Source organism: Protobothrops mucrosquamatus, unplaced genomic scaffold, assembly GCF_001527695.2.
Source record: "Protobothrops mucrosquamatus isolate PMUCROS unplaced genomic scaffold, P.Mucros_1.0 scaffold167, whole genome shotgun sequence".
Taxonomy (NCBI): Eukaryota; Metazoa; Chordata; class Lepidosauria; order Squamata; family Viperidae; genus Protobothrops; species Protobothrops mucrosquamatus.
In genome coordinates this window covers 926,762-945,204 of record NW_015386529.1, presented here as the reverse complement: position 1 = coordinate 945,204, position 18,443 = coordinate 926,762, and the positions used below count along the sequence as shown (strand labels likewise).

General features: G+C 33.1%; 1 protein-coding gene across 1 annotated transcript in view; it reads left to right on the top strand.

The window, feature by feature from the left end:
* LOC107285376 (ankyrin repeat domain-containing protein 26) overlaps positions 1-18,443 on the top strand; it is a 101,032-nt gene that overhangs the window by 21,154 nt on the left and 61,435 nt on the right. The window contains exons 7-18 of the mRNA XM_015813556.1: positions 2,871-2,904; positions 2,991-3,057; positions 5,132-5,192; positions 5,290-5,483; positions 8,067-8,160; positions 8,876-8,943; positions 10,287-10,389; positions 12,225-12,241; positions 12,341-12,422; positions 12,521-12,565; positions 12,996-13,178; positions 16,401-16,453. Of these exons, the coding sequence (XP_015669042.1) occupies positions 2,871-2,904; positions 2,991-3,057; positions 5,132-5,192; positions 5,290-5,483; positions 8,067-8,160; positions 8,876-8,943; positions 10,287-10,389; positions 12,225-12,241; positions 12,341-12,422; positions 12,521-12,565; positions 12,996-13,178; positions 16,401-16,453 (1,001 nt within the window). The remainder of the gene's footprint in view (positions 1-2,870; positions 2,905-2,990; positions 3,058-5,131; positions 5,193-5,289; positions 5,484-8,066; positions 8,161-8,875; positions 8,944-10,286; positions 10,390-12,224; positions 12,242-12,340; positions 12,423-12,520; positions 12,566-12,995; positions 13,179-16,400; positions 16,454-18,443) is intronic.

Below are 18,443 nucleotides of genomic sequence, written 5' to 3'. Positions count from 1 at the left end.
CTTTAGACTTTGCCACTGACTGGAGGAGTCCCACGGTTTTCCCTTGGCACCATTTGTGGAGGCATAAATGGGGCAGCTGGCTTCGTAGCTCTCTATGTCCTCTTTTTGTGACGGCAACCAGAATTAGCGCTTCACAAGGTGTAGGGTTTTTATGAAGCCAAAATGCCCAGCCAATTTTGAGTTGGGACTTTTTTGTAGGACCGTTACCTGTTGGCTCTCTGAGACACACAGTTTACATGCCAATTGCCTATTTCCTCTCCCCCCCCAGCTCCCTAACAATTTATAGCAGGCTTCCAGAAAAGCACTAAGCTGATGGCAGAACTGATGCTAACAGTAAACAGCCCAGTCAAAGAACCATCAAGACTTTCCCACCAACAATGACAGGGCAAGCCAATAGGCTATAAATTTAGAGCAAACCCCACTTCCTACTAACACTGATGATATTACCTAGTTAAATGTCTGCAAGAAAACAACCACACTGAGAGAGCACCAAGGACCCCTCATTTTAGAAAAGGCTTAGTTGCAGATCTATAGCAATTTTTATCATCTAGCAAGGCTAATTTGAAAATGAGGACCAGCATAATGTTGAATCAGTGTGTTTTCTTTATTCCACAGCCCTAACAGAGCTGCTCCATCTAGTGATATAATTCAAAAAACAACTAGGAATTCTTCTTTTGAGGACTTTACTATGTTTAACATGGCTCTGTTAGATCAGAAGGTGACTGATGAAGCTGGACTGGTTTCAGAGAAAAGAATTTTGGGAGGGGGTATGAATCAGTTAGTTTGATTGAAACCCTTAACTCCCACTTGGAATTGGCTTGTGACAAGGATCTTTGAATTGTTCCTATGGAGTATCTTCGTGTTTTTCATCCTATGGGATGAAATAAGATCTGGGGGATGAAATGACAGAAGAATTGCTTAGCCCACCATTGAAGAATGACAGAGAGTAAATCTGACTGAACATATGTAATAACCATATTAGCAATTATATCAGGGTGATAAAAGCAGCAAAATATAACAATTTTTTGACTTTCGGGCATCCACAGATACTGTACAAACCAGCAGCTTGTTTTAAAATGATCAGTTCCCTCCCGCAAGAATATTCATAGGGCTGCTATGAGAAATATTTTAGGTATCTTGGATTTGCTTTTGAGATGGACTCTGACTGGGCAGGCCTGAATTTGTTTATTGAGGCATGATCTTTCTTGATAACCTCTGGTTTATCCAGATTGATGGTTGTGCAACCATCCTAAGTGCTCCTTGATTTCTTAGTAGCTTTCAATGCCATTGATAGTGATGTAGTTCAGGATTGATAACAGGGACTGTGAAGCATATGTTCTAGTGATACTCTTTTCTCCATGACCTGCTGATGCAAAGAGAGGGGTTGAGTCTGAACTCTCTAGTTTGCATGGTGCCATAGAGCTCAGTATTCTTGCCTCTTCAGTTTAACATTTATATGAAGCTGTTGGAAAAGATCATCTATCTATCAGCTTCAGGTCAGGTATAATCAGTAGATGGATAATACTCAGCTATGTATATAAACCAGTGACTGAACGAGTGATACTGTTAAGGGCTTGTCCCAGTGCCTAGAGCTGTCAAGGCCTGGATGAGAGGAACAACCTTAAACATTAATAGAACCAAGTAACTATAGATTCATGGTCCATCAGGTTCTAGGGTGTTTTTTAGTTATGGCAGCTGTGGCCAAGAAGGCCTTTCACAGATTTATCTTGTGTATAATATTACCATTTTGTGTGAAAAGAGACAGGTATTGGGGGTTAGTATGCAAAGACAGCTGCCAAGAAAGATTTGAAAACTATTATAATGTTCCTTCTATTTCTAAGTTCCTAATATTTTAAGTCTTTTTAACAAAATTCTCAATAAAACTTAAAATAATTCTGTGCTCACGTATAACCCTAGACATAAGTTTACAGAAATAAAATATAAAAACAAATAATAACCACAATTGAAGCAGAAAATAATTCTGAATTAAATATATCAAATGTCAGCTTTCTTCTCAATATCTACTTCATAACTATACAGATGTTAGTTCAGAATTTTTCATTTTCTCTATGATCTGAAGAAGTTAGAACCAAATTGAAACAAACTTGGAGAGCAAACCACTGGCTAAATTTCATTGTCACAAATTGCATCCAATCCTAGGATCCTCTTTTTGAGCAGTTTTACATAAATTTAAGCATGTGATTTTATAAGCCATTACAAGATAGTCAAACAGTTTTTGATCCCAAATAGTTGGGATCAAATAGTTTTTGATCCCAAGCCTCAGGAACCCTATTGGTTTTATTGTAACAATGAACTTGTTATTTATTTTTATTTATTTATCAAGTTGGATGCTCTTGGATCACCATAGTAACTTTATGCAATTTGTTAATCTAATCATATGCTTAGGTGCTTATTAGTATAAAAATGGTCTCATTCTATATGAGATTGCTGAATGCTTATAGTTTTTTTGTGCATATAAGCCTTTTTCATATTTCACTCTTAGAATAACATATAATGTCATTCTTTTATTGAGCCAAATAAAAAATTACTATTGAAAGGGAAATTCCATAAAACAAGCAGTAAAATTGTTAAATCATGAACTTTTGTACAATCTAAGATGCAACGGAATACAAATATTTATACCAAATATAACTTCCAATTTAAAAATTGGAAGGCCTTACAATAGATACAAAAATCTAATTAAATAATGTTTGCTAACTTTTAGCTACTGAGGAAGTTATTTTTTATTTTTAAGGTATTTTTCTTCATTTAAACTTATGCAGTTTGAAGTACCTTAATATAAAAATTCTTTATAATTTTGTCACTTGATTTTCTGCATTTTTATTTTTCTTTGTTTGGGTTTTTTATAGTTATTGATAACCACTCTTCTGGAGATTCAGTAAGGTAGGATTTAAATTTTGATTTAAATTCAGGAAGTTCTAGAAAGGGATAGATTCTTATTTATATATATATATGCATTTCTGTTTAAGCAATTCTGAAAAAGCAGATGAAGATAGCTGGCTTTCTTCAGAAGAGGAACTAGGCTGCAGTCCCAAGGTAGGATTTTGTACAATGAACATTCAAAACCACTAATAATGACAGACTTGTTATGATACTAATTAATACTTTTTGGATGGAAAGAAAATATGAACTATAATTCAGATCCTAAGTTTAATGAAATACATACAGCTTCAGCCGTGGTGACGCAGTGGTTAGAATGCAGTACTGCAGGCTACTTCTACTGACGGCTGACTGCCTACAGTTTGGCAGTTCAATTCTTACCAGCTCAAGGTTGACTCAGCCTTCCATCCTTTTGAGGTCAGTAAAATGAGGACCCAGATTGTCAGGAGCAATATGCTGACTTTGTGAACTGCTTAGAGAGGTTGTAAAGCACTATGAAGTGGTATATAAGTCTAAGTGCTATTGTTATTGATTGTTATAGCTAATCAGTATTCAGACTTTACAGATAAGATCCTAAATGAAATTACTGAAAAACTAAAGCAAAAGGTTTTAATCTGAAGAGTGAGTGCAGCCATGGAATAAGGGAACAAGTAGAGCAGTTTGAATATGCTATCCTAGTTTCAAGTATATGGATAACTACTGAAAAATGCCCAATAAGGGAGCACCTGAATCAGAAAACATATTTTGACCTGCAATCAGAACAAAACAGATCCTTTTGGGATGGTTCCATCAGAAAGATTCATGTGCCTTGTTTCTGATACAGCAACATTCAAAATACTTTTAACTATTTCATGTGAAAGAAAATAATTCATGATGTTCCACTGTGGAAAATGATGAGAATTTAAAACAAATGCTTTGTTTTTTGTTCTAGTTTCACAAAAATAGGAGGCAAAGCAAGCCATTCGAGCTCCACCAATACCCATCCTACAGGAAAACAGATTAAAACATTAAAAAGAATTCCTATAGCAAACAATCTAAACAGCAATTAGGCCCATATTTTGCATCCTGGCAGACCAGTGGAAGCAGCCACAGAACTGAGCCCAGAGAAGAAATAGACAACAGATGGTAGATTGGGTTCAATAGCAAAAACATACTTACTTATTCACTTGCTAAGTTCAATTAAAAAAGCAAGTTTGCATTTGCAACCTTGAAAGCTCAGCATCACAGCAATGTTTATAATGCAATTTCATACTTTTGCAGTTGGGAAATTGCTGAAAAAAGAAAGATAGAAATCTCATAATGATAACATAACATTACATTACCATCCATGAACTGGGACTTCTCTATAATCAATAATTCTGAAATTGTTTCCGCTCTCTAAAAATGTGCTTTTAATTGTTCTTCAGCATTCCTGCCCTTTAGTTCCAATGAATATAGCAAGAATAGGATGAACTTGCTATTTTATTGATTGATAATTCTACAGGTCTTCATGATGTGTAAGTATTTAAAACTAGCCAGTCACTGGACCTAAAATCATATAGAACAGAGGTCCCCAACCTTTTGGGCACCAGGGACCGGTTCCGTGGAGAAAGGTTTTTCTGCGGACCAGAGGGTGAGTGGTTTTGTGTGCTGCCTACATCTCGCAGATGGGGTTTGCTTGTTTGTGCGGACCGGTTGCTGGCATGCCGCGGCCCGGTACTAGTCCACAGACCGGGGGTTGGGGACCCCTGATATAGAACAAAATACTCCAAGCTTAGAACAAAAAGTTTGGTTCTGAATTTGGAACAAAAATATTGGAACAGGATTTTCTAAGCTGAGGCCATTTGAAAAAGCTGTGCTTTGCTCAGGAGTGAGTATGATTTTATACTAGTGTTTGGATCACTTTCTGTCATTTGAAAAATATGCATAGAATCAGAATTGAAAGGGGCTATTTATTCATAAATTCTATCTCCTGCTTAATGCTGTATTCCAAATTAAAGCACCTTAGCCAGGTGGTTAAAATTAAAATAATATGATTTTATCACTGTGGATAGAAGTTTGGACTAGACCAGGAAGACACACCGTTTTAAGTTTCACTTAGCTCATACATTGTTTACAGAATAAAATAGGAAAGGGAAGGGTTGATAACATTTATCAATCAAGGTTTTTTGGAAGAAGAGCAAAATGTAAAGATAGTATAGAAATGCTTGTTACAGTGAAAACGTCTGTCTGCTTCAACTTTTATTCTTAGAAACCAGAAAAACCAAGTTTGGCTCAGCTAATGAAAATTCCATGGGACTTCTTGAAAAACTGTAAGTTACTTGAAAAAATAAGTTATGATTTTACTGCTTGTCTACAGAAAACATTAACTGTATTTTAATCTCTGTGTGTGTTTGTATTTTGATGCAGTAGATGAGAAAGATTGCACTATCCAAACAGAACTCTTAGGCAGTTCACAGCAAAATAAAGCAAATTATGAATTTGAAGAATGCAATGAATCCCTTCCTAAGCCTTTGTTCCAAGTCAAAACCTTCCCTCATTCTGTCCATTCCTCTCCTGGCTCCTTTTCTAAACGTTCCCAGAGAACCTTGCATTCTAAACAGGTAATAAGTTTAAATTCATTTATTGTATTGTATTATTTATTGTATGTTTTTTATACCCACATGTGATTTTGTGAAGACAATGAAAACAAAAATCAGTCAAAAGAAACTATTAAAAAAAATATGCAAAAAAATAATAATCCCAATAAGCAAGAATTAAATGATTCTGACAGTTCTTTTGCAAGTAGTAAGGAAGAAGAATTTAATGGGAAGAGGAAAGAAGAGAAGAAAAATGAAAAAGAGGAAGAGGAGGAGAACGAAGAGGAGGAGGAGGAGGAGGAGGAGGAGGAGGAGGAGGAGGAGGAGGAGGAGGAGAAAGTAAAAGAAATGGAGGAGCATTCCATTACAGAAAGGGAAGAAGAAAACATAAAACAAATTTGGAGCAAGTCAGAAAATAAGGAAGATGAATATGTTGACAAATCAGGAGGCAAAGAACATTCCAGAGAAAATGAACACGAGAGGGAAGCAAATCTTTTAAAGTGTAATAATGAAGTATGCAATGTACAAAATGAAAAGATGCAAGACGGTACTAATATTCGTGAAGCTTTTATTTCTGGTCATTCTGAATCTTCACATGACCATGCAATTACTAACAAGGTAAATAGGGAATTGCCTGAACATTCAATTGAAAAAAAATCTAGTTATGAAAATCAAATTCAGAAGTTACAAAAACTCCAGGACACTGAGAATAATAATAAAGTGTCATATGAGAATCAAAAACAGTTTTACAAAAATGTTTTTTCTTTGGAGAATGTTGAAAAAACTACACTCTTTACTTTCTCTACTAACTCCCATAAAAATGGCATGGATTCCGTTCTGGATGATATTGAAAGTTGTAATTGCGGATCAGAAGCAGAACTTGGAAAAACCACGAATACACAACAGAATATTAGGAATCCTGATTTTGCAGGATATCAGAACCCTGGAGAAAAGGAATGTGTGGATTCAAAAAAACTGGAAGAAACAATATATGAGTCAACAATATATAGTGAGGATGAAAATCTGAAATCTGATTTGAAAGTAAGTGAATCTATTGCAAAGGGAAAACGTTTTCAATAAAATTGGATTTCATAAATAAAAAACTGTACTTTAACAAGTTTGTTCATTAATGATACTTTAATGGCACAGCAGAAATAAAATCCATTCCTAATCATTTAGACTAGGGAGCCCTAGTCTCCAGGCTGCAGTCTGTTCGAAACCGAGCCGGAGAATGGGCAAGCACACGCATGACGCTCCACTTGTGAGCAGAGGGTGCTTGGGCTCATATGTGAAGCTCCATTCGCAGGAGTGGAGCTTCACGAGCGCAAGTACTGTCCACTCATGTAAGTGGAGCTTTACTCACAAGCGCAAGTGTTTGCCGCTCACACAAGTGGAGCTTTGCACGTAAGTGCAAGTACCCTCCGCTCGTGCGCAATCTCCATTGGTGCAAGTGGAGGGCATGCTAGGCTGGGCCGCCAAACTGGAAAGGTTGGGGACCGCTGATTTAGAGTACAGAATCCAGATTAATGCAGAGATTTGATAATATTCAAATGAAGTGAAAATATCCAAACAGCTTAATAGTTTAGTACTACAGTATATACAATTCAAGGTGCTTATTTTATTCTATGAAGCCAAAATTACTTATGGCTAGAATACCCACTGTTCATTCATTCATCAAACAAAAATTATAAATTTGAATAAACAAAATTAAAAAGCTAAAATGTGACGGACAATAGGCATGTTAGTGCACTTACACGCACACCCATATTTGCATATCAATTTTTAAGAATGTCTTCTAATTTTTTCTCAAAATTAATTTTATAATTTTAATTGTAAATTGTTTGGAAGATGGTACAAAAAAAATAAGGCATACAGATTCATTTTATAACACAATTATATATTTTATAGGTTAATTTGATTAATACTGTAATTGTTTTATTTTATTGATTAATAAAATGATAGTAATAATAACCACTATTTTGTTAATGGTAATAATAACTATACATAAGATTCATAATACATAAATAATGTACGTAATGAAAATGTATAATTTATGGTCTTGGTATTATAACATTTTTTCTGGTATTATAACATGTCACACTTTACATTACATTGAAGATACTTTAGTAGTTCAGTGTTTCTTAAACTTTTTTCTCTCGGGACCCTTTCCCACTTGTAAAAATTATGAAGGTCCCCAAAAGAGCTTTTGTTTGTGTGGGCTATACATATCAATATTTATCATACTAAAAATTAAAATTGCATTTACTTCTCATGATTGTTTGATGGGAATTTAACATTGTATTTTTAAGCATAGGCTGCTAAATAATTTTGATATTTTGGACTCCTGGGAGAGTCTTGGAGCACCTTCAGTGATCCTAGACCACTGCTCTAGTTTATTACTTCCAGTATATTTGTGATTATATATTCTTGGCAATATCCCAGACAGTTTATGACTCCCTGATAAAATCACATAGATTAAAATTTTATTCATAAATTCTAAACACTTATTTAAAGTAATAACTTTATTACTTATTTAAAGTAATAACAGGACATTACAATTTCCAATTGCTATATACAATAAATACTGAATGTTGTTCTTTCTGTTAGGAGAAATCTTCAAAAGATGAAGAAGGTGATGAACAGGATATTGCCAATAAAAAAAGTATTGTTTGTAGGCAGTCTTGGAATCTCTCACCAAAAGGTATAAGCTTTAGTTATATTAACTAATCTGCATCACATGTAAATTAGAACTAGCTTTACATGTTTATGCATTACAGTTTCATTAAGCTAATAGTTTAATAATTAAAATTCATGAAACCAATAATTAATTGGTTATTGCCATGATTTTTAATACAGTTTAATATTAAAAGATTAAAATATATATACAAAATTGTTTTTGGAAATAGCTTGTTTGTAAATAAGTGCTTTATTATGAACTGGACACCTATTGGGATGCTATCATGTTACATTTCAGTTTTCATGCTCTATGTTTAAAAAATGCTATGGCTGGTTTCTAAAAATCTGTGTCAGGAGAAGGTTGTTTTCTTTTGTGGAAACAACTTTTTTTTAATTTGGGGGCTGACCAAGTATACAATTAATTTTGCTTTAACTCCTCAGCAATATTTAGTCAAACTAGTGTGCATAGCTAATGTCAGAATGACATAGCTATGAGAAGTATTTAATTATTTAAATTAAATAATTGCACTATAATCTAGTTAACTCTTTTGTCTTGCCTTACCAAGGTGTGACTACAAGAATAGGACTGAGGAATGATAAATTGGCACAACCAAACAAACACGGAGATGGAGGAATGAATAGCGTCTGACAATACTTTTCAAATCTGAATTGCCACAATCTCAGTTTTTGAATAATGAATACTGAGTATTTTGTAAAGAATTTACTATTTTATTTTATAGCTAAATCAACTTTTGGCATGGACAAAGATGAAGAGGAGAAGTGTACAGAATCTCCATGGGATTCAGAAGTAGGTTTTTAAAATTTTCTGTGCTCTCTGACTTCAAAGAAATACTTCCATTTTAAAATCTGTTTTGATATATTGTTTCTTGTATTAATCAGTTTTAGCTTCTAGTGTCTGTGGATATATAGTTAAGATACTTTTCCACACAATTACTCATAAGCTTTACCCATTTTGTATTTTGTTTTTATATATATATATATATATTATATATATTACAAATAACATATATATATATAATTTGGCATAGGTAACGAGAATTAAGCCACTTTTTTGAAATAAGTTATGTTTGAGGAAACATATAGACATGCTCTGTCTATACATTTGATTCTTAAAATCGAAATGAAGTCCTTCACTTCAATAAAGATTTGAGTAAAGTATCGCTTAAACCTGAATGCATAGCTCTATAGCACCCTTATTATTAAAAGCAAAGTGAACTTTCTACTTCACTTTCCTGCAACTGCTGATTGATTTAGACGAATCAGCTTAAAGTGCCTCCTTGAGACACATAATTCTATCTCTTTGCCACCTCCGTGACATTTCATTGCTGAGGTGAATTAAAGCTGCCCCACAAGGCACAGTAGGTACAAGTGTGGTCATAGAAGTTATCAATGGTGTTTAATATTGCTTAGTTGAAATCCTGCTCCTAGAATTAAATAAAGGAATAAGTTTCTAATTATATGAAATATAAATCAATATGGTATAAGATCCATAGTTGGAGTTGTGTTAATATTGAAGGCTTGCTCTAACATTCTATAGTTTTGTATTATGAATTGTCTTTATGCTTAAAGGTTACTTTAGTTATAAATACATTCTTTTTATGTTTATTAAAATGTTTTTCTTGTATAAGACTCTAATGGCTTCTCTTATATAGCACATGAGAATAGTGATAATTGATACTGATAATTTTGGAATACTAGTAGTTCACTTTGCTTTTCATCCTGAGTTGTAACCAACTCATTCTAGGATGCATTCTTCATTAAACTAGGTGTGAGGTAGTTCAGAAAGGAGATTTGAAATTTAGTGTGTTGTACAGATCATATATTTTGAATTTTTTTAAAAAATGACTCTTATTTCCAGTTATCTTTTCTACTTTTCTACTCTAATAATTTAAAATGAGAACATTTATAATCTATAATGTGAATGTTTGTTCAAACATTTCAGTGTTCAGTTAATTTTAAGAAATTAACCATTTTTAAAAAAACTAAACTTCAACATTAAATTGCTTTTATGTTCTCTGTAACTAAAAGCTTTCATAATATGTTTCTTTTCTGTAGAAATATAAAGATAAATAAAATGGGTATATGGCTATATTTGTATGTATGTTTGTCACATATGTGTGTTTCCAATAGTGCACTTCAGAAAGCCCCAGGAAACTAACTATTAGTTCTTTGCCTACATCTCCTGTCAAAACTGGAATACACATGCACAGTATTATAGAAGAACCATTTAATGGTAAATTTATCATAAATTATTCTTTTTGTTATATTAACATATATAAATATTGTAAATGTTTTTCAGTCATTTAGATATAGAAAATACAATGGATATATTGCCAGCAAATTTCCAGAACTGAGTAAAACTTTATCTTGGCATGCCTGATTCAAGTTATGCCTTATTGTACAAGTTATACCAATATATATATGGCAATATTGATCTGTTAATCTCCATCAGCCAAATTCATAGTGTTATTGTGAGAGTAAAATAGATTGATGGACTGCTATGTATGATTGAAATAGATTCATATTTGTAATTTTGTTACTGAAGAGGCCAGTATTGTCATGGAAATTTACCCCAAAATATCATTTTGTTAGTGTTTCTTACTTCCAGATATCTTTCAACAGAATATTTTAATCCATTAAAATATATCATATTGTGTTCTTGTTTGATAGATTTTTATAGTAATTTTATTAAAGACTACGATTTACAATAATAAAAACTAATAAACAAAAGAATAAAAGGAAAAGAAAAGAATATAGTAAAGAAAAAGAAAATAAAATATAAAGAATTATCACAAGTACAAACAATTTTAGTAATTTATCACCTTCTCTTAAAATAAAACAAATGATCTGTTCTTCCCATATTCTATTTCTTATATAGAAACAAACATATAACACTTCATAATTTTAGTCTTAATGTCAGCAAAAGTCCATTAATGGTTACCCTAAATAATAACATAACTATTTTAACCTTGATTGAATAAAACAAATTTATATTCCTTCTTTTTGCTTCTAACAACCTTGATCTTTAGTTCCTTCAAATATTGTCAATGAACTTGATTTCTTTTCATTTTTTCTTAGTCCCTTCTCACAAAATTCTTCGGAAGTTTTAAGAACCCTCTTTTGTAAATCCAATATAGGAAAATTAACCAGGTCACTCTCTTGGTTTGTTATTTGCTTATCCCTTTACCTTTATTATGACACGAGCCATTGTTTTGTATTTCCAGTGTAACATCTTTTCCCATTGTTCAAAAATACCTTTCAATACATTCAATGTTAAAATATTTGCTTCACTCTGCATTAGTAAGTCAAGTTTCTTCTCCTTTAATTGTAATCTTTAGTTTCTTCTAGTTCTTGTTAGCATCCGATTTTTGAAGTCTTGTCTTACTGTTTTTTTAAAATCAAAAGCATTTTTCTATGGAAAATATTCTTTATAATTAATTCAAAAGTCTTATTTCTAATTTATATGGACCCCTTAGTTTATTTGTAATTTTAATCTTTTGTTGTTTATTCCAGAAAAAAAATAAATCCTTCATATTTACTTCATATTTAACTTCATATTTAAAATTTGTTTCACTGAGAATTGAAAAAAAAACTCACCTGGTACTGTAAAATACATTGATCCAAAGGTTCCTAATTCGGTAGCTGAAAAGCAGTTAACAAGCAATTTCTGAAAGTGATTAGAAAAGGAAGTATGTCAATCTGGTTCCTTTTAATGCACTTACTGCTGTTTGAGCAAGATGACTATTACCTTGTATCCCACAGCTCTAGACCCATCAAAGACCTGTTGTCTTGCAAGAAGCAACTGTCTGAAGCACCTGAGGATAATCTCAAGTCTCCTCCTTGTCTGGACAGGACTTACAAAGAGCAGGTCTACTTGCCAGCTCTTCGTTCTGCTCCAGTTATTGGCTCTGCTTTTTTGGAGCGGTCTCCAATTTGTCATTTCTTCCCTGGAAGTTTTGTTTGTAACAAAAAATATTATATTATACTTATAATACAAGAATGGGGTTCACGCAAATTTAAAAGTTACAGTATATTATCTAAGTAACTTGTTTCCCTCTTTTTTCCTAGGAAAACCAGGTTTGCAGGTTAGTACTACTTTTGTTACATAAAATGAACTTTATTTAAATATTGTTATTACTACATTGTGGTATCTTATTTCATTCTTTGTCAAATTATCTTTATAGCAAAAGATCACAAAAGAAAACTTGGTATGTGAATCTCCTGCTCCTGTTTTAAAGAAGGCAATCATAGAAAAGCAAAAATCAGGTATTTTTTGCTATAGTAGATTATATGGGGCTTAAAATATTATATCGTACATATTGTTGCATATTTTATATTCTAATATCATTAATTTCTTCTTTCAGATTTAATGGAAGAACTTGGTTTGGATGAGGCGGATGATATTGAAGGTCTTCAAATATTTTATGCATATTTATGTATCATAAATTTGAAAGTATTTAAGAACATCAAAGTTTGCCATGTATTGCAAAAAAATAAAATAAAAATTTTCTTATGAAACTAAATGTGGCATCCTCTTAAAAAAAAGACAAACCACACATAGTTTTCTCTTAAACTATAGAAGATTGAATTCTTTTCATTTGTGCTAAATGTAATTGTTAAGTCAAACCTTTTTCAGTACCTATCAGTATTTTAAGACCCAAATACTGATATATTGCAAATGTAGGAATATTTCAGCCATAGACCTTTTTGTTATTAATATTGGCAACCTAATAGATCTTTATTTTACTTGATTTTATAATATATTGGATTAACATTTGCTAAACTATTGTATGTTGTTGTATTACTGCTTTGACCTTTTTTCTTTTTTGTTATTGCTAGATACATCTGACTGGGATTCTACTAGCATTTCTCTTAAAAGCACTCCATGTGTTAAACCATCTGACATGTTTATGTTAGAAGATCATGTATCTCCACAACAATTAATAGAAACAAACATTGCACCTGAAATCTCTGTCCCTGTGAAGGAAGACTCAGATACTCAAAATATAATTTCTTCAAAAGGTAGCAAAAATCAAAATTTTGTGCAGGAGGAGGGAGAATAATTCTGATCCCAATTTAGATAACCCTAATCCGAAACAAATAATTCATTGTTTCTTCCACTCTTCTACTGGAAACATTCTGACATCCCGAAGTGACTCAGAATGATAGTTTATTATAATGTTTTGTTAATTAGAAGGCAAGTTTTTTTCTTTTTCTGTAGAAAAGAATTCCTTTCCTTCCTAGAGAATGAAATCTAATAAAGCCTCCCATTGCCTGCAGATAGAGGATGAAATTTTGTTGATTTTTTCTTCTTATATTCCATTAGTACATTAGTCCACAGGCAATATTAACTGAACGAAAAAACAGATAAAGCAGTGTGTCCTTTCCTGGGTAGAATTCTGCAATTGGTCCAGTCATTTGTTTCTTCATTCCATAGTGAATTGATAACCCAGCACCCATCAGATTGTATAGCTAAAATCTAGTGACAAAATATTTATATTTGAATTTAATTTCAGTAAAGGTTTAAGTGCAGGTTTCCTTTGAAGCTGCTTTCCAAATCAAATGATCACCTCTGCAGATCCTCCAATTTTTGTTCAGATGTACCAGTCAGATTTGGCATATGTTACTGGAAGACACTTCCTCTAGTAAGCTCACCAAAATTTTGAGAACTTGTGCCCAAGAAGAATATACCTTTCTATTTACTATAGCATACTCTCACAAAAAGTCTCTTTGGGTTTTTCTTACTCAAAATTCTTGCGAATAAGATTCTTCTGGCTTTGGCTTGTTACAGGGATACTTTTGTTTTAAAACAATACAAAGCAAATTCCATTGCATTTTTCCTTTGATGGGAAGATTCAACATTTGTCTTCATTCACAAATCTATTTGTGAAGATTAATCTGAATTGCTTTGCATGAACCTAATGGATAACCATGTAAACCTGGAAGCTGCCTAAAAATGAAATCAGATCTTGTGCTCCATTAAGAAATACAGAAATCAGAATTCAGGGTTTTGAATTGCTCGTAGTTATATTCTAAGTTATAGATACTTTGACTGAAAAAACTGCAATAATATTTAAAATACTCCATATTAAATTCCCTTATGTGTACAAAAGAATGGACCCCAATAGAATGAACTACAAGATCTCAGACTGAAAATGCATATCAGGAGCTAGATACATGAAACTAAGTTGGTGAAACTATAGTTTCTGCCCTTTTACATATCTATTTTTCAGCATCCTAAAATGATATTCAGAAGTACAGTGTATTCAGAAAGTATTCAGACCCCCGTCACCGTTGTCAATTTTATTATGCTGCAGCCTGTTGAAATTCAATTTTTTAATCTACACTGAGTACCCTATAATGACAAAGTTTACAAAATTTTAGAAATGTCTGTAAATTTATTAAAAAGAACTGAAATATTACATTGACATAAGTATTCAGACTCTTCACTCGGTACTTTGTTGAAGCACCTTTGGCAGCAATTACAGTCTCAAGTCTTTTTGGGTATCACACGACAAGCTTTGCACATCTGGTTTGGGGGATTTTCTGCCATTCTTCCTTGCAAATCTTCTCAAGCTCTGTCAGGTTGGATGCTGACCGTTGATGGACAGCCATTTTCAAGTCCCTCTAGAGATGTTCAGTAGGGTTCAAGTCAGGGCTCTGGCAGGGCCACTCTAGGACATTCACAGAGTTGTTCCTAAGCCATTCTTGTGTTGTCTTGGCTATGTGCTAGGATTATTGTCATGTTGAAAAGTGAACCTTCAGCCCAGTCTGAACTCCTGAGCGCTGTGGAACAGGTTTTCATTGAGGATATCCCTGTACTTTGCTCCATTCAGCTTTCCCTCAATCCTGACCAGTCTCCCAGTCCCTGCTGCTGAAAAATACCCTCACAGCATGATGCTGCCACCACCATGCTTCACTGTTGGGATGATATTAGGCAGGTGATGAGCGGTGCCTGGTTTCTTTCAGACATAACGTTAAGAATTGAGACCAAACAGTTCAATCTTGGTTTCATCAGACCAGAGAATCTTGTTCCTCATAATCTGAAAATCCTTCAGGTGCTTTTTTGCAAACTCCAAGCAGGTTTTTGTGAGTTTTTGCACTGAAGAATTCTAGTCATTCTGTCATAAAGCCCAGATCGGTGGAGGGCTGCAGTGATGGTGGTTCTTCTGGAACTCTGTCCCATCTCCACACAGGATCTTTGGAGCTCAGTCAGAGTGACTATCAGGTTCTTGGTCACCTCTCTTACTAAGGCCCTTCTCCTGTGATTGCTCAGTTTGACCAGGCGACTAGCTCTTAGAAGAGTCCTGGTTGTGCCAAATTTCTTCCATTTGAGAATTATGGAGGCCACTGTGCTTTTAGGAATCTTCAGTGCAGCAGAAATTTTATTGTAGCCTTCCCTAGATCCGTGGCTCGCAATAATCCTGTCTCTGAACTCTGCAGGGAGTTCCTTTGACCTCATGGCTTTTGCTCTGCTACAGTATGCCTTGTCAGCTGTGAGGCCTTCTATAGAGAGGTGTGTGCCTTTCCAAATCATATCCAATCAATTTAATTTACCGCAGGTCGACTCCAATCAAGGTGTAGGAACATGTCAGCAATGATCAAGAGTTGTTGCAAAGAGTCTGAATACTTATGCCAATGTGATATTTCAGTTTTTTTTCTTTTTAATAAATTTACAGGCATTTCTAAAATTCTGTTTTCACTTTGTCATTATGGGGTATTGAGTTTAATGAGTAAAAAAATGAATTTCAACAACTGTAGAATCCGGCTGCAGCATAACAAAATTGACAAAAGTGAAGGGGGTCTGAAACTTTCTGAATGCACTGTATATATGAGAAGCTACTCATTTCTTATGAATATATACTGTATACTCATGGTATATGAGGACAACATGGAACAGCAGAATTAGGCAAAAATAAGTTGTACTAGATTTTATGCACATGCCAAAAATTAATCTACCTCTGTATTTTTTTAATGCTTTTCTTTGTAAAACAAACAAATTTTGAGTAGGAAATTAACAGATAAATGCTATTGAGCTGCAACTTTATTCTTTATGTGCTAGGTTCACTTGCTATGCCTGGAATTTTTTTATTTGTTAATATTCAAAATGCACCTTCACTGTGAAACAATTATCTATATACAACCTCATTTTAAGTCAAACATATCTTGGAAAGGTTTTCAGAGTGCAGTGCAACTAACAAATTATAATAATTACAAGTATGTTATCCAACATTTTTATTATAGGTCAGCAATATATCGAACACAAAATCGTCAAAGAATTTAAAAGTAAAGGCAAGGTATGTATGCAGAGTTTATTTTAATATTGATATTTCTTTGTCTTATATGGCTGAAATAAATTTTAACATTTAGTTCTGAAATTAAAGGCACATTTAATACTAGCTATCTATCATTAAAATGAAATGAAGGAATATTTATCCTGTATCATTAACATTTTATTCTGTAGTTGTGAATTATGGAACTCTAAAAACTAAATGTTCTGCTTTTGGGACAAAAATGGTACCAGAAGGGCTTTCTGCTTCTGTGTAGTAATTAAATTTATAGAGTTTTAACTCATATTTATATGATTCCCTGTATGTTAAACCATCAAGATATACTACTTTCTTATATGTTTCGTGACATATACCTTGTCACCAAAACACAAAGTTTTAATTTTCTTATTCTAATCTGTTTTTTCCAATCTATGATTCATTATATAAAAACAAATTAATAAAATTTACTATACAAATAAGAATGATTATATATCTCTCCTGTCCTTTGTCTGTCCACACCCAATTTTAATATTAAAGATTCCTTCTTAGCATGATAGGTTGCCTTCCTCAGTCTTAATATTTCAAATTCATGGATTTAATTCTTAGATTCCTTAGCAATGGGGAATTTGCTAAAATCCTGAGAGTGAAAGTCTATACATCTGTAGTGTATTCAAATTAGGAAATATTATGATGAAGTGTTACCTATTTGGAAATTATAGAAACTGTTAAAAACAATGAATTGTTTTTAATCATGCACACATATTCTTGAGCTAACAGATACCTCTGGGAGCTTTATTCATAAAGATGTTCCTGGAGAGAACCTGTTAGTCACATCCCCTGAAAATACCCTACTTAAACCAGGCAGATTGTAGCTTGCAGATTAAATTTTAGGAGTTTCCACTGGAGCTGTTTCCATGGGGTAACTTTGCAACTGTGCAATTCAACTGAACTAATTCCTCTTCCAGCAGAACAACGGAATTGTGAAATTGGCACCTTGTAAGGTTTTTACAAATACTATGACATTATATTAGATTAAGTTGTGCTTTGTTGTGCTGTATAACAGTACTGCTAAAAGAAGTGTACTGTAGGTATCAATTTGACACCAGACTAGAATCACAAATTAACAAATTCAAATTCAAGAATTTAAATAACTTAGTGCATTGATACTTGAGAGTGGTAATTGAGAGAAAATTTTCAAAGACATGCCTGTCATATACAACAATCATTGTTCCTGCTTGAATGGGTCACTACTATGGACATTAATTTGATATCAGCTTTGAAAAAAAATTGTCATCCATTCTCTGGAGTACCTTCTTATCCTACTTCAAATGTGCTGTACCTTATTCAGTCTCAAATTAGAATTTTTATTTATTTATTTATTTATTTATTTATTATTTAAATTTCTACCCCGCCCTTCTCCCAACGGACTCAGGGCGGCTTACAGCCATTTAAAACAGGTACATAATACAAAAATACTGAATTTAAAATGTAATTAAAATAGAATATTAATTATTTAATATTTAAAGATTTGGTAGAATTATGGTCCTTTTTTAAAAAATATATTTTATTAGATTTTATATGGGTAGGGAAAAGGTGGGGTCGGTACGGGTACAGGAAAATCGGGATAAAGGGGACAGGGTGTGGATAACTACAGTAAATACATAATTCAGCGAACAAGCTGTCGTCCAGGTCTTCATATTGAATATTATTGTTTATATAATACTAGACATTTATAAGAATAAATCAGTATAGTTACAACTGACATTTGGTAAAACACTAATATTCCTTTAAATAATTAACATAGTTGATAGCATAACTACTATTTCCAATCATCAACCTTAATACTTAATATAATAAAGCTCTAAAATCTCTTCTTATTCTAACGTGTTTCAACCCACTGATAAAATTTTCCCCAGGTTTTATAAAAGATTGAATCTTCTTTCTCCTTCATCTCTAACGTTAATCTGTCCATTTCTGCACAATCTAGGATTTTCAAAATTATAATCTGGTCTGATGG